This window comes from Chiloscyllium punctatum, chromosome 38 (genome assembly GCF_047496795.1).
Source record: "Chiloscyllium punctatum isolate Juve2018m chromosome 38, sChiPun1.3, whole genome shotgun sequence".
Lineage (NCBI taxonomy): Eukaryota > Metazoa > Chordata > Chondrichthyes > Orectolobiformes > Hemiscylliidae > Chiloscyllium > Chiloscyllium punctatum.
In genome coordinates this window covers 43,095,764-43,116,557 of record NC_092776.1, presented here as the reverse complement: position 1 = coordinate 43,116,557, position 20,794 = coordinate 43,095,764, and the positions used below count along the sequence as shown (strand labels likewise).

General features: G+C 41.3%; 1 protein-coding gene across 2 annotated transcripts in view; it reads left to right on the top strand.

The window, feature by feature from the left end:
* Positions 1–2,178: 2,178 nt before the first annotated feature.
* Positions 2,179–20,794, top strand: part of LOC140463557 (protein CC2D2B-like) — a 129,838-nt gene continuing 111,222 nt past the window's right edge. For both annotated transcript variants that reach the window (XM_072557715.1, XM_072557714.1), the window contains exons 1-2: positions 2,179–2,299; positions 2,433–2,488. In XM_072557715.1, the coding sequence (XP_072413816.1) occupies positions 2,225–2,299; positions 2,433–2,488 (131 nt within the window). In that variant the 5' untranslated portion in view covers positions 2,179–2,224. The remainder of the gene's footprint in view (positions 2,300–2,432; positions 2,489–20,794) is intronic.

Here is a 20,794-nt window from a genome sequence, read left to right as displayed (position 1 = left end):
CAAAATATTGACAACTCATAAAACAAAGTGGAACTTAAAGTATCTTCTGACAGTTGAATAGGTTACATTATGTAGAACTTCCTCAGGAGAAGGTGAACCCTAATTCATTCAAACGTATCTCTGGGCGGTAGGAAACCTGTTGATCTTCCAGCTGAAGGAGTTGACCCCGACTGAGTGTTGCAGACTGGCACATTCAAAAGTCCAGGACTCCATGTTGAGGGACGCACTGAAGCTTGGGGCAGCTGCCGCCAAGGCGTGGTGGGGAAAGACCACCATGTAGCATCTGCCTGCCTAAGAAGAACAGGGGGCCCACGCAGTCATTTGGGGTCTGCTGAAGCCTCAGCTAAATATATAGACATATGATTGATGATAAATCCTGATCTCTGTATGCAAATGTTTACGTATGTATGGCATGACCAACTGTACAGATCATCAAATTATTTTATGAATAAAGTATATTTTTGAAATTTAAAAAAATTAGACTTTGTTTTAAAGTAAATGACAGTATTTGTAACTTGTCGATTTTATTTTGCTTTAACTCAACCATTGTATTTACATCTAATCTCTGGGTTTCCTGTGATTTACAAACCGTTGTAATTCGTTACAAACTCACCTGTTTAAAGGGAGCCCAATGAAAATCAGATTTGGAACGATGAGAGAGCTCTTTAAACAGAGCCAAACCTGCAAAATTAAGGTTAATTGTAACAAGGAAGTATGTGATGCTGCGGTATGCAAGGATCTACCGGGAACCGGGTGGAGAAAGCTGCCCCCGACAAATTTAGGGTTTGAAGTGATCGATAAGATTGCGGTGCCAAGCTATCTCAGATTTCGTATTGATGTCTACACACAAAGAAACCTGTTTGATTTCTGGTCGGCATGGACGGGTTGGACTGAAGGGTCTGTTTCAGTGCTGTACATCTCTATGCCTCTATGCTGACTCTTGATGGCCCCCCAAACTATTGTGGACTCTGCTAGGATATTCTGAGCCCCCGCGCCAAGAGGCTATCAGCCAAGAACATATGGACAGTCAGAATAGTGTTACTAACAATACTGATGCCACAAAACTAAAAGAGAAAACAACAACTGTCTTAAAAAGACGATTGCTTTTATAGTATTTTTAAGGAAGAAAATTTGTCCTTAACGATTATGGCACACATGGGACTCCAGACCAAAACTGAGGTGGTTGGTCGACTCTTAATTGTTCTCTGAAGTGGCCACGAAGGTACTCTTGTACTAAGCTGTGTCAGCTCAGGCAATGTAGACTCACGTCTTTTAAAGGTTGCCAATCAGCTACAGTGTCTAAATGAGATACTTGTATATTTTGTAGGAGGAATCCGAACCTCACTGAGGTGGGGAGAGGTGGGGAGAGGTGGGGGCCACTGTTTCCAATGCGCAAGCAAAGATAAATAAAAGCTGACAGATCATAAAACTTAAAACTAAACGATGTGAATTAATATATCATACCTAGCTTATTCACCTTGCAAAATCCTCTTTGTGAGTTGAGCCAAATTCGGGAGAGATGTGTCAGTCTGGCAATGGACATACCGGCAGAATCATACTTTATAGTCAATTCATCAGTATTAACATCCTTGGATATGTCCTATCACACCAACATAATAAACTGTACAAATGTGGTGGCACAGCGGTGTACAATCAGGAGATAATTGCCCTTTCAGTGCTCAGCATTGACTAGACTCCGTGAATTGTGATGACATCACGTTAAACATAGTCAAGGAAACCTACTGTTACTATCGTCATTAATAATTTACACAGTACTAACCTAATCATCTATATTATACTTGACCAATTAAACAAATATTTGCAGATGCCTTTCTGACCACATTCACTTACATTATCAAAAAAAAGTCAGGGAAAAGCCCCGCAAACTAAAGGTATTATTTATCTTTATCCAGTTAGAATATTGAGAATATTGGTGAGGGAGGACAGGATATTTCGTGATTCACATCTGGAGAATTAGTGCAATCAGTCAAATGAGTTCGTTTTTCGGTTTTGTGTATCTACTGAACAACTGATCAGAAATTGCCTCTGCCATTCAAAGTTGCCAGCTGGGCCCTCAGCTGTCATTCTCATTTCTCACGGTTCAGTCAGCTGCAGGCGGTCGGGTGATCGCGTGCTGCTCGCGCGACCACAATGGGGCGCACGAGTAATGCGCCATTTGCCCATCTGTCGCTCGAGCGTGTACCAGCAGCAGCTGGACCGTTAGATGCATTTTGGGTTTACTTTTACCAAGGCTTCAAGCTCGGACGGCTTTGCGGTCTCGCATTCCTTTGGGAGTACGGTATTTTACTCAGTCTATGACTACTGGTTAATTCCTTTTGGTGTTTGAGGTCAGGCGTTGTGTATTTCCATCCTTTTACGGGTCGCCGATCAGCCATCCGCGTCTAAATGAAGTGCTCCTCTCTATTTTGTAGGAGGAAATCGCTAAATTTCCGGAATCAGAGAGGGACTGTTTACATCGTCTAAACTGGTAAAACTAGCGTTTTCTTGGTAATCCATCTGGGTTTTGCGCTGTAGTTGTACAAAGATTTATCTTCCTGCTCATTCAGTGTGTGGGGAATCACCAGCGCCGTTACTTGGGGATGTTTAAGGTGCTAGGCCACTTAGACATTGCTCTCTAAACGTGGCGGAGCGACTGAGAAGTTGTCAGCTTGGTCTGACAAATGAAACAGTTCATTTTAGAGAATTTTAAAGGATTATAATCTCAGTGAAACTGTTAACTTTGAAGTAATTACCTTTCTTAAAAAAAAAATCCGTGCTATCGAAAGGATTTTGTAAATTGCTTTCCAACAATTACTGTAGACAAGCCGGAAGCTGGAGGAACACAAGGCAGGCAGCATCAGCAGGTGGAGAAGTCGACGCTTCGGGTGTCACCCCTTCTTCAGGATCCGGAGGTGGGTGTGTAGGGCGAGCTGCAGATGAAGGGGGTGGGACTGGGGAAAGGCGGTGAAGTAGCCTGGAGAACTCAATATCGAGTTCTCCAGTTTCAAACAACCTCCCTTCCCAGTCACGCCCCCTCCCACGTCTCCCTGTCACTAACGTGATTCATTCCTCCCATTGACTAGCCGGGAAGTACCCGCTACCTGTCTTCACCTATCCCCATCGCACCACCGCCACCCCCTTATCTGCAGCTCCCCCGAGGCACACCCCAAGTCCTGAAGAAGGGTTACACCCGAAAGGTCAACTTCTACACCTCCTCATGCTGCCTGTCTTGCTGTGTTCTTCCACCCTCCTTCCTGGCTGCATTAGATTCCAGCATCTGCAGGTTTTTTGTCTCTTTCAACAATTTCTAGCAAGGAACTCTTTCCACTTTTCTGCCCTTGAATCTTTACAGTGGTGATAACTCTGGACAGTCCCAATTTATGTACATACAGTGAGGAAGTGGAAATTAGCTTTACAAAGAAGAAAAGTGATCAATATGGGTTTATGCAGTACCTTTAAAAATATATCCTTTAAGATGGGTTTTTATTACCTTTAGGACTCACTGGCATATTGTACAGCCCTGCTATTTCCTGAGTTGTAGCTAACATACATATGTTTTCTAAAGGTATGCACAGTCCACCAACTTAACTGACTCAGACCAGTTTTATTGTAGTAAAGAATTATTATTTAACAAAACTTGTTGGACTAAAGCTAAACCAGTGAATTCTAAATTACTCACTTCCATTTTCTGTTTTCTTAATCCCATCTTGCTTCCATATCTTTTTCTTCTATCTCTCTAGTTTCTTCATTCTCTCCTTAAAGTCCAGCTGCTTCAACTATAACTGAATATCTCCCCATGCTAACGTTTCACTATCTGAAGTACTAGACTCTTTTGCATTTCCCGAGTGTTGCTGAACAACAAGACCTCTGACTGCAGGTTCATAGTTCCGTGAAAGCAGAGTCACAGGTAGACAGGATAATGAAGGTATTTGGCATGATTGCCTTTATTGTTTAGTGCATTGGTCAGTAAAGGAGTTGGGAGGTAATGTTGTGGTTGTACAGGACATTGGTTAGGCTATTATTGGAATACTTCATTCAATTCCAGTCTCCCTGCTTTAGGAATGATGTTGGGAAATTTGAAAGGGTTCAGAAGATTTACAAGGATGTTGCCAGAGTTGAAGGGTTTGCACTACAGTGACAGACTGAATAGACTGTGGCTATTTTCGCTGGAGCGTCCAAGGCTGAGGGGTGACCTTATAGAAGTTTATCAAATCACGAGGGGCATAGATAAGGTGAAAGCTAAGGTCTGTTCCCTGGGGCAGGGTAGTCCAAAATTAGAGGTCATAGGTTTATGATGAGAGGGAAAGATTTAAAAGGTGCCCCTTTCACACAGAGGGTGGTACATGTATGGAATGAGCTGCTAGAAGAAGTGTCAAAGGCTAGTACAATTACAACATGTAAAAGGCATCTGGATTGGTATATGAAAAGGAGGAGTTTAGGCAGATATGGGCCAAATGGGACTAAATTAATTTAGGATATTGGCATGGACGAGTTGGGTGGAATAGTCTATTTCCACGCTGTACAGCTCTATGAATCTATGACTCAAAGTGCTTTGCTCGTCCCTCAATTATCACCTCTACATTTTAATGACAGCTTAAAAAGTAAGAAATAGAAACAGGAGTAGACCATTTGGCCCATTGAGCCTGCTCCGCTATTTAATAAGATCAAGGCTAATCTTCTAGTAGACTCAGCTGCACTTACCCACCTGCTCACCAGAACCCTTAATTCCTTTACTGATCAAAAATCCATCTATCTATGCCTTAAAACATTCAACAAGGTAGCCTCAGCTGTTTCACTGGGCAGGGAATTCCACAGACTCCGAACCCTTTGGATGAGGAAGTTCCTCCTCAACTCAGTCCTAAAGCTCTGCCCCCTGGTTCTAGTTTCACCCACCAGTGGAAACAATCTCCTTGATTCTATTGTATTATTCTCTTCAAATTTTACATGTTTCTATAAGATCCCCCATCCCCATTCTAAATTTCAATGAGTATAGTCCCAGTCTACTCAATGTCTCCTCATAAGCCAATCTTCTCAACTCTGGAGAAAGCTAATACAATACCCATAATGCTGTGCACCTTTACCTTATGCAGCAGCCTTTCGTGCAGCACCCTGTCGGATGCCTTCTGAAAATCCTGATACACCAAATCCACTGGTTCCCGGTTGTTCACTGCTCTCAATGTGTTAAAAGAATTCCAGTAAATTAGTTAAACATGACCTGCCCTACGTGAACCCATGCTACATCTGCTCCATGAGACAATTTCTATCCTGATGTTTCACTATTTCTTCCTTGATTATTGATTCAAGGATGTACCCCACTTGATGTTAAGCTAATGGGCTTATATTAGTTTCCCCACCACCATCTATTTTATACTCTGGGATGCATTCCATCAGGAGACTTGTCTAACTTTAGCCCAAATAGCTTACCCAACACAGCTTCTTTAGTGATTATGATAATTTCTAGTTCCTCGACTGCCAAAGCCTCCTTGTCATCAATTACTGGCAAGTTATTTGTGTCTTCTGCTGTGAAGATGAACACAATACCTGTTCAACACCTTGGCCATTTCCTCATTTCCCATTATTGAATCCCTCTTCTCATCCTCCAAATGAGGAATGTTTACCTTAACCACTTTTTTAAAAATGTTATAGATTTGTAAAAACTTTTACTATCTCAGAGTCATAGAGATGTACAGCACAGAGACACACCCATCAGTCCAACCTGTTCATGCTGACCAGATGTCCTAACCCAATCTAGTCCCACCTGCCATCACCCGGCCCATATCCCTCCAAACCCTTCCTATTCATATACCCATCCAAATGCCTTTTAAATGTTGCAATTGTACTCGTCTCCACTACTTCCTCTGGCAGCTCAATCCATACATGTACCACCCTCTGCATGAAAAAGTTGCCCTTTATGTCCCTTTTATATCTTTCCCTTCTCACCCTAAACCTATGCTCTCCAGTTCTGGACTCCCCTACCCCAGGGAAAAGACTTTGTCTATTTACCCTATCCATGCCGCTCATTATTTTATAAACCTCTATAAAAATCACCCCTCAGCCTCTGATGGTCCAGGGAAAACAGCCCCAGACTGTTCAGCCTCTCCCTACAGCTCAAATCCTCCAACCTGGCAACATCCTTGTAAATCTTTTCTGAACCCTTTCAAGTTTCAGAACATCTTTGCAACAAGGAGACCAGAATTGCACGCAATATTCCAACAGTGGCCTAACCAACGTCCTGTACAGCCACAACCTGACCTCAACTCCTGTACTCAACACTCAGACCAATAAAAGAAAGCATACCAAACGCCTTCTTCACTATCCTATCTAAGAAGTAGACCTAGCACTGATCCTTGTGGCATTCCACTGGTCACAGGCCTCCAGTCTGAAAGACAACCCTTCACCACTGCCCTCTGTCTTCTACCTTTGAGCCAGTTCTGTATCCAAATGGCTAGTTCTCCCTGTATTCCTTGAGATCTAACCTTTCTAAACAGTCTCCCATGGAGAACCTTGTCGAATCCCTTACTGACATCCATATAGATCACATCTACTGCTCTGCCCTCATCAAAGTAGTAACAATTAAGTTTGAGAGACAAGATTTTCCACGCACAAAACCATGTTGACTATCCCTAATCAGGCCTTACCTTTGCAAATACATGTACATCCTGTCCCTCAGGATTCCCTCCAACATCTTGCCCACCACTGACATCAGGCTCACTGGTCTATAGTTCCCTGGCTTGTCCTTGCCACTCATCTTAAACAGTGGCACCACGTTAGCCAACCTCCAGTCTTCTGGTACCTCACCTGTGACTATCGATGATACAAATATTTCATTCAGAGGCCCAGCAATCACTTCACTAGCCTCCCACAGAGTTCTAAGGTACACTTGATCAGGTCCTGGGGATTTATCCACCTTTGTGCGTTTCAAGACATCCAGCACTTCCTCCTCTGTAATATGACAATTTTTCAAGATGTCACTATCTATTTCCCTACATTCTATATCTTTCATGTCCTTTTCCGCAATTAACACCAATGCAAGATGTTAGTTTATTATTTCCCCTATTTTCTGCAGCTGCACGCAAAAGGCTGCCTTGCTGATCTTTGAGGGGCCCTATTCTCTCCTTAGTTACCCTTTTGCCTTAATGTATTTTTAAAAATCCCTTTGGATTCTCCTTAACTCTATTTGCCAATCAGCTTTTGAAAGTTCTTGCCTAATTAGCCTTTCTTCGATTTAGAAGGTCAACTTTTAGATCTGGTCTATCCTTTTCCATCACTATTTTAAAACTAATAGAATTATGGTTGCTGGCTTCAAAGTGCTCCCCCACTGATACCTCAGTCACCTGCCCTGCCTTATTTCCCAAGAGTAGGTAAAGGTTTGCACCTTCTCTAGTAGGTACATCCACACATTGAATCAGAAAATTTTCTTGTACACACTTAAATTCCTCTCCATCTAAACCCTTAACACTATGGCAGTCCCAGTCTATGTTTGGGAAGTTAAAATCCCCTACCATAATCACCCTATTATTCTTATAGATAACTGAAATCTCCTTACAAGTTTGTTTCTCCATTTCCCTCTGACTATTAGGGGGTCTATAATACAATCCCAACAAGGTGACTATCCCTTTCTTATTTTTCAATTCCTGAGTTCATCTACCTTCCCTGTTATGCCTCTTGCATTGAAATAAATGCAGTCTAGTTTATCAGTCCTACCTTGTTCTCTGCTTTGGCCCTGACTGTCTGACTCACTTCTGTTCTCAACTGTACCAGTCTCAGATTGATCTCTTTCCTCACTATCACCCTGGGCCCCCACCCCAATAGTTTAAATCCTCCCAAGCAGCTCTAGCAAATCTTCCTGCCAGTATATTAGTACCCTTCCAATTTAGGTGCAAGCCATCCTTCTTGTACAGTTCACTTCTACCCCAAAACAGATGCCAGTGATTCAAAAATGTGATTCCTTCTCTCATACACTAGCTCCTCAGCCATGCATTCATCTGCTCTATCCTCCTATTCCTGCCCTCACTAGTTTGTAGCACAAGGAGTAATCCAGATATTACTACTCAAGGACCTCCCTTTTAAATTCCTGCCTAACTGTCTGTAATCTCCCTTTAGAATTTCAACCTTTTGCCTTCCTATGTTGTTGGTTCCAATGTATACAATGACCTACTTGTCCCTCTCCCCTTTGAGAACATTCTGCACCCTCTGAGACATTCTTGATCCTGGCACTAGGGAAGCAACACACCATTTTGATTTTTCACTGCTGGCCACAGAAGCATTTGTCTGTACCTCAGACTAGACAGTCCCCTAACACAATTGATCTCTTGGAACCCAGCATACCCCTCATTGTATTAGAGCTAGTCTTAATACCAGAAACTTGGCTGTTTGTACTACATTCCCCTGAGAATCCATCATCCCCTACATTTTCCAAAACAGCATACTTGTTTGAAATGTGGATAGCCACACAAGACTCCTGCACTAACTGCCTACTTCTCTTACCTTTCCTGGAGTTAACCCATCTATGTAACTGTATTAGCAAGCTTCGAGAAGATTTGTAGCTCAGGTTGAGGTTTTGGATGTAGGTTTGCTCACTAAACTGAAAGGTTTCATTACCTTACTAGGTAACATCTTCAATAGACCTCATACAAAGCAATGCTGAAATGTCCTGCTTTCTCTTGATATGTTTGGGGTTCTTTGGGTTGATTATATCATTTCCTGTGGTGAAGTCACTTCCTGTTCCTTTTCTCAGGGCGTGGTAGATGGAGTCCAATTCCATGTGTTTGTTGATAGAGTTCTGGTTAGAATGCCATGCTTCTAGGAGTTCTCATGTGTGTCCTAGGATGGATGTATTGTCCCAGTTGAAGTGGTGTCCTTCCTCATCCATATATGAGGATACTAGTGAGAGTGAGTCATGTCTTTTTGCGGCTAGTTGGCGTTCATGTATCCTGGTGGCTAGTTTTCTGCCTGTTTGTCCAATGTAGTGTTTGTTATAGCCCTTGTACGGTATTTTGTAAAAGATGTTAGTTTTGCTCATTGTCTGTATAGGGAATTTCAAGTTCATTAGCTGCTGTTTTAGTGTGTTGGTGGGCTACTATGATGCCAAGGGGTCTGAGTAGTCTGGCAGTCATTTCAGAGATGTCTTTGATGCAGGGGAGAGTGGCTAGGGTTTCTGGATGTGTTTTTTTGTGACTAAGCACAATACCTCAAAGGAGCAACCTGTTACAGCTAGAAATTTTTCCTGTCCTCTGATTTTATATTCTAAATTAGTTTACTCTCATAATCCATATTACCTTACTTTATATATTTTTGCATGGCTTTCTGTTGACCTTTAAAGATTTCCCAATCTTCTAGTTTCCCACTAATCTTTTCCACTTTGTATGCATTAGCTTTCAATTTGGTACCCTCCTTTATTTCCTTTAGTTATCTGTGGCTGATTATTCCTTTTCATACAGTCCTTCTTTTTCACTATTGTATATATTTGTTGAGAACTGTGAAAAATCACTTTAAAAGTCCTCCATTGTTGCTCAATTGCCCCACCACATAGTCTTTGCTCTCAAACTATCTTAGCCAACTCTTCCCTCATCCAGTTGTAATCTCCTTTGTTTAAGCACAAGCCACTGGTTTTGGATTTTATCTTCTCACCCTCCACCTGTATTTTAAATTCAACCATACTGTGATTGCTCCTTCTGAGAGGATCCCTATGTATGAGATCATGAATTATTCCTGTCTCATTACACAGGACCAGAGCTTAGATAGTTTGCTCCCTTGAATGTTCCATTACATACTGGTCGAGGAAACTATCGTGGATACATTCTCTGAACTGCTCCTCAAGGCTATTTTGCCTGACTTGGTTTGACAAATCAACATGTAGATTAAAATCCCCCATGATAATCCCCAATCAGTGCATTTTTATATGCATCAATTGTTTTTGTTTATTGCCTGCTGACCAAAATATTATTATTTGGTGGCCTATACACTATGCTAATTAGTGACTTTTTCACCTTACTACTAATTTTCACCCACTTTAATTCAACATTTTCTCCATAGAACCTATAGTAATTCTCACTACCACCCTGATGTCATCCTTAAATATCAGAGCTACACTACACCCGTTCCTTCCTGTCTGTCCTTCTGGGCAGTCTGATACTGCTTGATATTTAACTCCCAGTTGTGACCACCCTGCCACGCAATGCTGTCTCCAGTTTCCCTACCAAGTCAACTAACCTTGATTTTGAAATTTCCTTTAAGGCTGCCAGTCACCTGGCGAAATCCTTTGCTGTTTCCAATGCCATGTCTTAAGTGCAGTACAAAACTTGGTGTTCACCTTGTTGGAATTCTGCCAAATACTAATTTTTTTTTAAAAGATACATACAAATGCCAATTTACCTGCACCGACCAGGATTCTGTGCTAAACTAGAATAATTAATTATAATAAATAATTTGACTATAGCTACAAGTAAACCTTTGGAGCATTCCACTTAACATGACTATTAAGTGGAATTATAATCCTTTATAAACTGCCCCTTACACACACAGATTAAACAAATAGAGAAAATAGATATTGGCAGAGGTAGAGAAAAAGTGGAAAAATTAGTTCAGTGGTCTTTGCTTCCCAATTCTGTTGTAAAGATGATTCAGATTCAGGCAGCCAGGCTCTTGGTTTCCAATTATTACTTTGGAAGATTCCACTGGTTTGTAAGAAGTACAAACTGACTGGTTCACAAAGAAAATGTCTCTGATTTATCAATTTAAAAGTCATAGCTCACAGCAATTGCCACAGAAAAGGTAACTTTTTTTTTCAAGTTTAAACTGAGATTTCTTCCTCTGGAAAACAAGTTCTGCTGAGGAGTATAATGACACACTCACCAGTCTTTTTCTTTTTGTGTGTTGTTGTTACGATTCCAACCTGCTCAGTTAGCTGAGAGCCAATCAAGACTCACTTATAAACAGCTCCTTGGCTCTTGAACATCTGCACCCTGATAGAACTCAGAACCACAAAAAAAACACAGATATCACAATAGGTATCAAGTTCCTTGCTGTGAAATTATGCAGCCATCCTGTAGATCCTTGTTTTTAAAAACAGTTTTTCTTCCATGCAGTCTACAATTTTAAAAGACATGCTTCTAATGGAGACTTTGGAACTCTGCCTTAGAAGGTGGTGGAGGCAGGGATCATTGAATATTTTTAAGATGGGAAGATAGATTCTTTGGAATTTGAAATATCATTAGATCAACTGCCATCTATTGAATGGTGGAGCAAGCTGACAGATTGGAATGGTCTACTTCTGTTCCTGTTTGGTATGTTTGTACAGTGAACTTAGTTTTTCTTTTAGCTTACTATCAACATAATTGAGCAAGTGAGAGAACCAGCCAAAAAGTAACCTGAACTGCCCTTGCATTGTAAACTATCACCATGAAGGTGATGAATAGCCATAACACTTGGACTGGTCCTAGATCAGATTTTACACTGATTAAGGCGCACCTGATGACATCAGTTGGAATTTACACACCCATGAAGGTAGTGCTCCAAACTTCTTGAAGCAAGTTGCTGACGTTCTCTCCAGATTTACTTTATTTTGAAGGCTTGGCTGGTTAGGAAAATTTTCTATTTGTGAACCAAATATATGTGGCTGTCGCTTGGTCCAAGTATATGTATGTTTACGATTTCAGAAATTCTTCAAAAATCATCTTGGCAATCACAATCCATCCAAAGGACTCCTCTGGCTCTCATAATGTACATACCTTTTGTATCTCCACCCCAGACGTAAACATGTCCAGCTCTTGCTTGAAAGCATTCTGTGAATTGGCAATCATCATGCTAACAGGCAGCCTTTTCTAGTGGGCAAAAGTGAGGACTGCAAATGCTGGAGATCAGAGTCGAGAGTGTGGTGCTGGAAAAGCATAACATTTCAGGCAGCATCCAAGGAGGAGAAGAATCAACATTTTGGGCATTCCTGATGAAGGGCTTTTGCCTGATACAGCTTTTTCTAGTGATCTGTTATTATCTGGGAAAGGAAACATCTCTTGACATCTAACATAATTCTGTCATTAAGCTACTGAAAATTTAATCCTTGACATGAACTAAAAGGTATTATATTGAGCCAAATGTTTCATGTGAATTAGCACTGAGAATGACAGAAGTCCTACCATCTTTCAAGTTATGAGGTATGTAATAGTGTCTCAAGTCTCATTTTCATCCAACATTGTTTATATATTAGGATCTAGTGATCCAAGTCTTGAGCTGAGGGCTGGCACCCATGAAACATGCATTTGGATGTTGATTGGTTCAGTATCTGAGCCATTATAAGTGAACATTGTACAATCATCTGTGAACCTCCCCACTCTCTCCTTATGAGACAGGAATTGTTATTGATGAAGCAGCTGAAGATGATTAATTCTAGGACACAGGGTAGTGAGGCATTTTATGGAAAACTTATCACTGGCACATATCCTACTTTTTCTTATTATTTGGTGGATACACAATAATGGTAAACTGGGGAGGACAAGTCTGGTGATGTAACATTCATATGAGGTTTCTGTAAATCTATTGCTTCAACTGTTACCCAATATTTTGTTATAAACTGGAAGAATAATCATTGAAATTGCCTCCTAACATTGATACACTCAGGCTATACCTCTTGGTTTGAAGTTGTTTAGTTCAAGTATCTGAAATGAATTAGACTGTGCAAAACAATTTCCAATTAAAAATGCATTGCTTAAAATCAAACCCCTTTGTTTTAATTCATAATTCAAGTTCCTATATAAAAAAAGCTCTTTGAAGAGAAGCTACTTAATTCAAGTTCATCCAGGTTCAGGCAGCACCAGAGCAGCTGACCTTCCTGGGATATCCACAGTGCCTTCACGGAAAGAGTGTGGTGCTGGAAAAGCACAGCAAGGTCAGGCAGCATCTGAGGAACAGGAGAATCAACATTTCGGGCATAAGCCCTTCATCAGGAATGAGGCTTGTGGGTCGGGGCTGAGAGATAAATGGGAGGGGGGTGGGGTTGGGGGGAAGGTAGCTGGGAAAATGATAGGTGGATGAAGGTGAGGGAGAGGGTGATAGGTCAGAGCGGGGAGTGATGGATGGATCCGGAGGGCAGTACCAAGATGGAGGCTTGGGGACAGGGATAATGTGGGGGGAGGGGAAACAAAAGAAGCTGTTGAAATCCACATTTATCCCTTGTGGTTGCAGGATACCAAGGCACAGAATGAGGCATTCCTTCTCTGGGTGTTGGGTGCAATGGTTTGGCAGTGGAGGAGGCCCATGACCTTGATGGAGTGGGAGGAAGAGTTGAAGTGTTCAGTCTCTGAAATGACCTGCAAGAAGGCGTCCTGTTTCCCCAATGTAGAGGAGACCACACCAGATGCCGCAGATGATATTGGTAGAGGTACAGATAAATTTCTGATGGATGTGGAAGGATCCCTTGGGGCCTTGGACGGAGGTGAGGGGAGTGGTGTGGCTCCAGGTTTTGCACTTCCTGTGGTGGCAGAGAGAGGTAGCAGGAGTGGGGTGTGGGGTGGGGGTGGACGTGGACTTGATGAGGGAGTTGCGGAGGGAATGGTCTCTCCTGAATGCTGATAGGGGCAGGGAGGGAAATATATCTTTGGTGGAGTCTGTTTGTAGGTGGCAGAAGTAGCGGAGGATGATGTGGGGTGGAAGGTGAGGACCAGAAGGATTCTGTCCTCGTTGGGTTGGGAGGGGTGGGATTCAAGGGCAGTGTTGCATGAAGTGGCGAAGACGCGCTGGAGGGCACAGTCAGTCACGTGGGAAAGGCACTCCTCCGCTTCACGGTCTTGAACCCCACCCTTCCCAATGCAACACGGACAGAACCCCCCCGCCTTGTCCTCACCTTCGACAGGACACCCACTTGCAGATCATTTCAGAGAATATTTCTGGGACACCCGCACCTGCCATCCCTGCCGTCTGTGACTGTACACTTCAACTCCCCCTCCCACTCCATAAAGGGCGTGCAGGTCCTGGGCCGCCTCCACCACCAAACTGTTACCACTGATGCCTGGAGGAGGATTGCCTCATATTCCGCCTTAGGATCCTGCAACCACTTGGGATAAATGTGGATTTCAACAGCTCACCCCAGCTCCAACCTCATGACCTGTCCTACCTGCCTATCTTCCTTTCCACTATCCTCTTGAAATGTATTTTTATTGACCAAAAATTTCTTTAATATCGATTTATCTCGCCTTTGTGTCAGACAGTATCCAAGCCAAATTTAAGTTTTAATCAACAAGAAATTATACAGGTGAGAAAAAAATGCCTCAACAAATTAACATTTTTCTGTGTCACTTGAACAACTGATGATGTTGATAAAAGCAAAGAACTACAGAAGTTCGAGTTTGACTGAAAGCAAAGTGATGGAAAACCTCTGGAAATTTCACAGCGTCTGTGAAAACAGAAACAATTAACGCTTCGAGTTCAAGATGTGTTGTATTCCACAGTTTCCAGTTTCTTCACCCCATATTCTTATCTAAATCATTTATATAAATGACAAAGTGGACCCAGCACTGATCCCTGTGGAACACTGCTGGTCACAGGCCTCGAGTCTGAAAAACAACCCTCTATCATCATTCTTTATCTCCTGCCGTTGGGCCAATTTTGTATCCAATAGGCAAGTTCACCCTGAATCCCATGTGTTCTAACTTTACAAGTCTATCATTTGGGATAGCATGGTGGCTTAGTGGTTAGCACTGCTGCCTCACAGCACCAGTGAGTTTACACATTCTCCCCATGTCTGTGTGGCATTTCTCCGGGTGCTCAGTTTCCTCCCACATTCCAAAAGATGTGCAGGTTAGATGAATTGGCCATGCTAAATTGCCCATAATGTTAGGTGCATTAGTCAGGGGTAAATGTACTGAAATGAATCTCGGTGGGTTACTCTTCGGAGGTTTGGTATGGACTTGTTGGGTCGAAGGGCCAGTTTCCACACTGTAGGGAATCTAACCTTGTCAATAGCTTCAGTAAAGTCCAATTAACAATCTTTCCCACTCTGCCATTATTAATCTTCTTGGCAAATGCCTCAAAGTTATCTTAACTGTATCTGCTCACACCTTGCTTCCTGCATGGACTCCATTCCATTTTTCCAGCTTCTCAAATCTCCATTGCGTCTGTTCCAATATTCCCCAACTGTTAATGGTAGGCTTTTGGCTATGTCTGACCCATTTTCTGTACTTCTACATTTACCCTTTTCCCTCCCTCCTGCCACAATGAGAAGGTTCCCCTTATTTCTTCTTTTCACACCATAGCCTCTGCATTCAAAGGATAGTCCTCTCCAATTTCTGTCCCTTCCAGCAGGATGCCACAACCAAAGACGACATCTCTCCTTATCAACATTTGAGAAGGACTGTTTCCTCCATGACAGCTTGGTTCATTCCCACCAACTCTTCACCCATCTCACCACTTTCCCATGCAATCACAGGTGTAATATGCATGCAAGGCTCCAAAGACATCTTCCAATAAAACAGCGATTTACTTGTCCTTCTGTCAATGTAGTCTACTCATAATGAAGTTGCTCCATGTTGGTGAGATTAAATTGATTGACTTTACAGAACAATTCCACTCAGCCTGTTTAAAAAAGATGACTTCAACCTTTCAGTTGTTTGTCTTTTCAATGCACCAATTTGCTCTCATGCTTAAATTTCCATCCTAGACCTGCTGGAGGAGCAGCACCTTCTTTATAGCCCTTCCTCTCCTTCAGTTCTGAAGAAGAGTCATGTCAGACTTAAAACATTAATTCTTTTTCTCTGTCCCCAGATGCTGCCAGCACTGCTCAGTTTTTCAGCACTTTCTGCATTTATTTAAGGTGATATCAATGATTGGGAATTTCAATTTTTTTTTTGTTCTTGGTTACTTACTAAATCAGCAGTACAAATATACAAGCAACCTTTAACATAAAACGTTACAGTGCAGTACTGGCCCTTTAGCCCTCAATGTTGTGCTAACCTGCAAAATTAATCTGATGCCCATCTAACATACTGTTCCATTATTATCCATATGTATGTCCAATACCCATTTAAATGCCCTTAATGTCGGTGTGCCTACTACTGTTTTAGGCAGGCCGTTCCATGCCCCTACTACTCTCTAAAGAAACTACCCCTGTTATCTATTCTAAATCTATCACCCTTCAATTTAAAGCTATGTATCCTCATGTTAGCTTTCACCATCTGAGGAAAAAGGCTCTCACTGTCCATCCTAATTAACCCTCTGATTATCATATGTCTCAATTAAGTCACCTCTCAATCTTCTTTTCTCCAATGAAAACAGCCTCAGTTCCCTCCACTTTTCCTTGTAAGACCTTCCTTCCATATCAGGCAACATCCTAGTAAATCTCCTCTGAACTCTTTCCAAAGCTTCCACATCCTTCTTATAATGTGGTGACCAGAACTGCACGCAATACTCCAGGTGCAGCCTTACCAGTGTCATGTACAGCTGAAGCATGACCTCTTGGCTCCTAAACTCAATCCCCCTACCAATAAACAGCAACACACCATATGCCTTCTTAGCAACCCTATCAACCTGGGTGACAACTTTCAGGGATTTATGCATCTGGACCCCGAGATCTCTCTGTTCATCTACACTGCCAAGAATTTTATCATTAGCCCAGTACTCTGCATTCCTGTTACTTCTTCTGAAGTGAACTAGCTCACACTTTTCCGCACTAAACTCCATTTGCCACTTCTCAGCCCAGCTCTGCATCTTATCTACGTCACTCTGTAACCCACAATATCCTTTGGCACTATCCACAACTCTGTCTACTTTAGTGTCATCTGCAAATTTACTAACCCATCCTTCTATGCCCACATCCAGATCATTTATAAAAATGACAAACAGCAGTGGCCCCAAAACAGATTCTTGCAGCACACCATTGGTAACTGAGCTCCAGAATGAACAATTCCTATTAACCACCATCCTCTGTCTTCTTTCAACTAGCCAATTTCTGATCCAAACTGCCAAATCATCTTCAATCCCAAAACTTCTTATTTTGTGCAATAGTTTACCATGTGGAACTTTATCTAACGCCTTACTGAAGTCCACAAACACCACTTCAACTGCCTTACCTTAATTCACCTGTTTTGTCACTTTCTTGAAGAACTCAATAAGGTTAGTGAGGCACAAAACCGTGTTGACTATCCCTAATTAAATTATTCCTTTCCAGATGATTATAAATCCTATCTCTTATAACCTTTTCCAATACCTTACCCACAACCAAAGTAAGTCTCACTGGTCTTTTAATTACCAGGGTTGTCCCAATTCCCCTTCTTAAACAAGGGAACAACATTTGCTATCCTGCAGTTTCTGGCACTACTCTAGTCAACAGTGATGATATAAAGATCGAAGCCAAAGGCTTTGCAATCTCCTCCCTGGCTTCCCAGAGAATCCAAGGATCTATCTCATCTGGCCTCTGGGGTATTATCTATTTTCAGATCTTCCAAAATTGCTAAAACTTCCTCTTTGTCAACCTCAATCCCATCTAATCTTGTAGCATGTATATCCATGTTCTCACTAACATTGCCTTTTCCAATGTGAACACTAATGAAGAGTGACATTTTACTTGAAAAGTGACAGCATCACTTCGACATTGGTAATCAGGATATTTTTAAAAGGTAATTCCATCAATAGGAAACAACTGTGTAGATATTTTCAATTAGCCTGTTCATAAATGTTATATAAATGTTTTGGATATGAACATAGGTATAGTTAGTAACTTTGCAGAAGACACCAAAATTGGAAGTGTAGTGGACAGTGAAGAAGGTTACCTCAGATTACAGTGGGATCTTGATCAGATGGGCTAATGGGCTGAGGAGTGGCGGATGGAGTTTAATTTAGATAAATGCAAGGTGCTGCATTTTGGGAAAGCAAATCTTAGCAGGACTTATACACTTAATGGTATGGTCCTAAGGAGTGTTGCCTGAACAAAGAGACCTTGGAGTGCAGATTCATAACTCTTTGAAAGTAGAGTTGCAGGTAGATAGGATAGTGAAGACAGTGTTTGGTATGATTTTCTTTATTGGTCAGAGCATTGAGTGTAGAAATTGGGAGGTCATGTTGCAGCTGTACAGGATATTGGTTAGGCCACTGTTGGAAGATTGCGTGTACTGCTGGTCTCCTCCTTATCGCAAAGATGTTGTGAAACTTGAAAGGGTTCAGAAACGATTTACAAGGATGTTGTCAAGGTTGGAGGATTTGAGCTATAGGGAGAGGCTGAAAAGGCTGGGGCTGATTTCCCTGGAGTGTCAAAGGCTGAGGGATGACCTTGTAGAGGTTTATAAAATCATGAGCAGCATGGATAGGATAAATAGACAGTCTTTTCCTTGGGGTAGGGGAGTCCAGAACTAGAGGGCATAGGTTTAGGGTGAGAGGGAAAGATATGAAAGGGACCAAAAGAGCAACATTTTCATGCAGAGGATGGTGCATGTATGGAATGAGCTGCCAGATGAAGTGATTGAGGTTGGTACAATTGCAACATTTAAAAGGCATCTGGATGAGTATATGAATAGGAAGGGTTTGGAGGGATATGGGCCAAGTTCTGGCAAATGGGACTAGGTTAGGTTGGGATATCTAGTTGGCATGGATGAATTAGACCAAAGCGTCTGTTTGTGTGCTGTATATCTCTGGGACTCTGGAGCAGATGGTTCTCAAGAAGTATTTAGATGTGCATTTGCAATGCCAAAGCATACAGGGCTATGGGCCAAATACTGGAAAAAAGGATTAGAATAGTTAAATGATTGTTTTTATTGGGCATGGACATGATGGGCCAAAGGGCCTTTTTCTTTGTTGTTGACGAAGTGCTTTATGAATGAGAGTGTTTCAACAGAAATAAGAGCAAAAATCATTTTTTGAAATAACTAACTTTTGATCTTCTAGCTTTCAGTTGAAGTCATGTTTTATGAAAATTGCTCAAATTAGGTTACTGAGTATTTTTTACAGCAGTTCCCTGTTTTGAGTGAACAAATAAACCTAATAGAAATGAATATTGAATTTTTAATTGCATTACAATTTATTAAATTGTTTTGTTCTAGGTCTGTCTTGAAAATATGATTATCATTCTCGTAAGAGTTATAAGGCAAGTTTAACAATATGGCGCTGTAAGTATTATTATTTACATTTGCAAGTATAATTTAGCTCATATTGAAATGCTTTGGCAGTGTCTGTCACTTAGTCCAAGTATATTACCAGGATTGGTTGCAGAACTAGATCATGTGCCTTTTTTTGGTGCTATGCGGACACCCAGGGCAAAAAAATAGAGGCCAAGGAATTTTGAGAATGTAACCTTTTAAAAAAAACTTTGTGATTTACATATGAAAGAAGTGAAACTAACATGGCCATTCTAACAGATGAGGGACTTAAACAATCAAGGTATTTTTCAAGGTATAATTTTTGTTACATCACACAGTAAACTTTTGCTATAAATTCTATGCCTTACAATTGTGTACTCCACGATGAAGGAGCAGCGCTCCAAAAGCTAGTGCTTCCAATTAAACCTGTTGGACTATAACCTGGTGTTGTGATTTTTAACTTTGTACCTTTTTCTGTATGCTATGTCTTTTCCCTTTGTGTGGAAGTTCTCATTGGTGTTTGTTTGGTTATGTTAATAGTTTAGAATTTAACTTTCAATATTTTTTCAGTTATAATATGCTGGACAGAGAGTCTTCATATCCAATCTTTTGCACAATCCATACAACAATGTAACCCAGTACCCTCCTGTGATGTGAACTATGTTTATTTCTTTTTCACCTTTCCTATTTCAACTTGTTGAAGCTGAGCCAGGAAGGCAAGCAGGTAAGATGAGATCAGATAGGGTTAATTGAACACATTTATTTCACAACAAGTGAAAATGCAGAGCATCAGGTATCATTGACAAAGGGTCAGTTAGACTTGAAACATCAGCTCTTTTCTCTCCTTACAGATGCTGCCAGACCTGCTGAGATTTTCCAGCATTTTCTCTCTTGGTTTCAGATTCCAGCATCCGCAGTAATTTGCTTTTATCAGGTACCATTGATTGGACTTACTAAATTCAACAACACCTTCCTTTGTATTATGTCAAGACAATGGGTCAGAACCCTAAAATGTGATAGACTTTTTAACTTCAACTCTAAAATGTATTTTTTAAAAAAGAACTGATGAGGCCAAGAATGGTTGTGGATGTGAAGTAACTGGTTGTCTGGAAAGAGAAACCCATACCTAAAGATGTAAAGGAAACTTCAAACAACTCTTCAAGGGTGGAAATGGCAGTCAAAATAGACTGGACTCTGAATTTTCGTGATTATGAAAGTAACAAAGGGCTGACAAGCTTTGCTTAACAGCAAGTCATAACTCATGCTTATGTAGATTATGTCCCAAACTGCATTTTTTGTTTTTCCCTTTGAAGAATACACATGGAGAGGTGTTTTAAAAATCAGTTTCACTCTAGTGGGGTATGCTAGTGGGATTGAGGTTTTGTATGTATAGCGTTTAGGTTGTGCATTAGGATGCTGTGAAGGTTGCAGCTGAAGAACTATCCCCTAATCACTTGTGTTGCAGGGAAAGGAACTCTTTAAGTGTGAGTGCCTTAAATCAGCCAGTTAATAAGCAAGACAAATGGAAAGAAGACAACAAAAGGATTGTATCTTGCCCTGAATGCAGGAACTCAGTCTCAGTTGAAAAGAATCAAAACAACAGAATCGCAACCAATCTGCAATACTAAGAATCTTGAAATTAATTGTTTAGCTACCAATGTCAATGCTACCAGTAATCTTCACTGCAATGGCTTCAGTGTCCAACTACTGTATGTGTTCCTCATGAACAATTCAGAAGC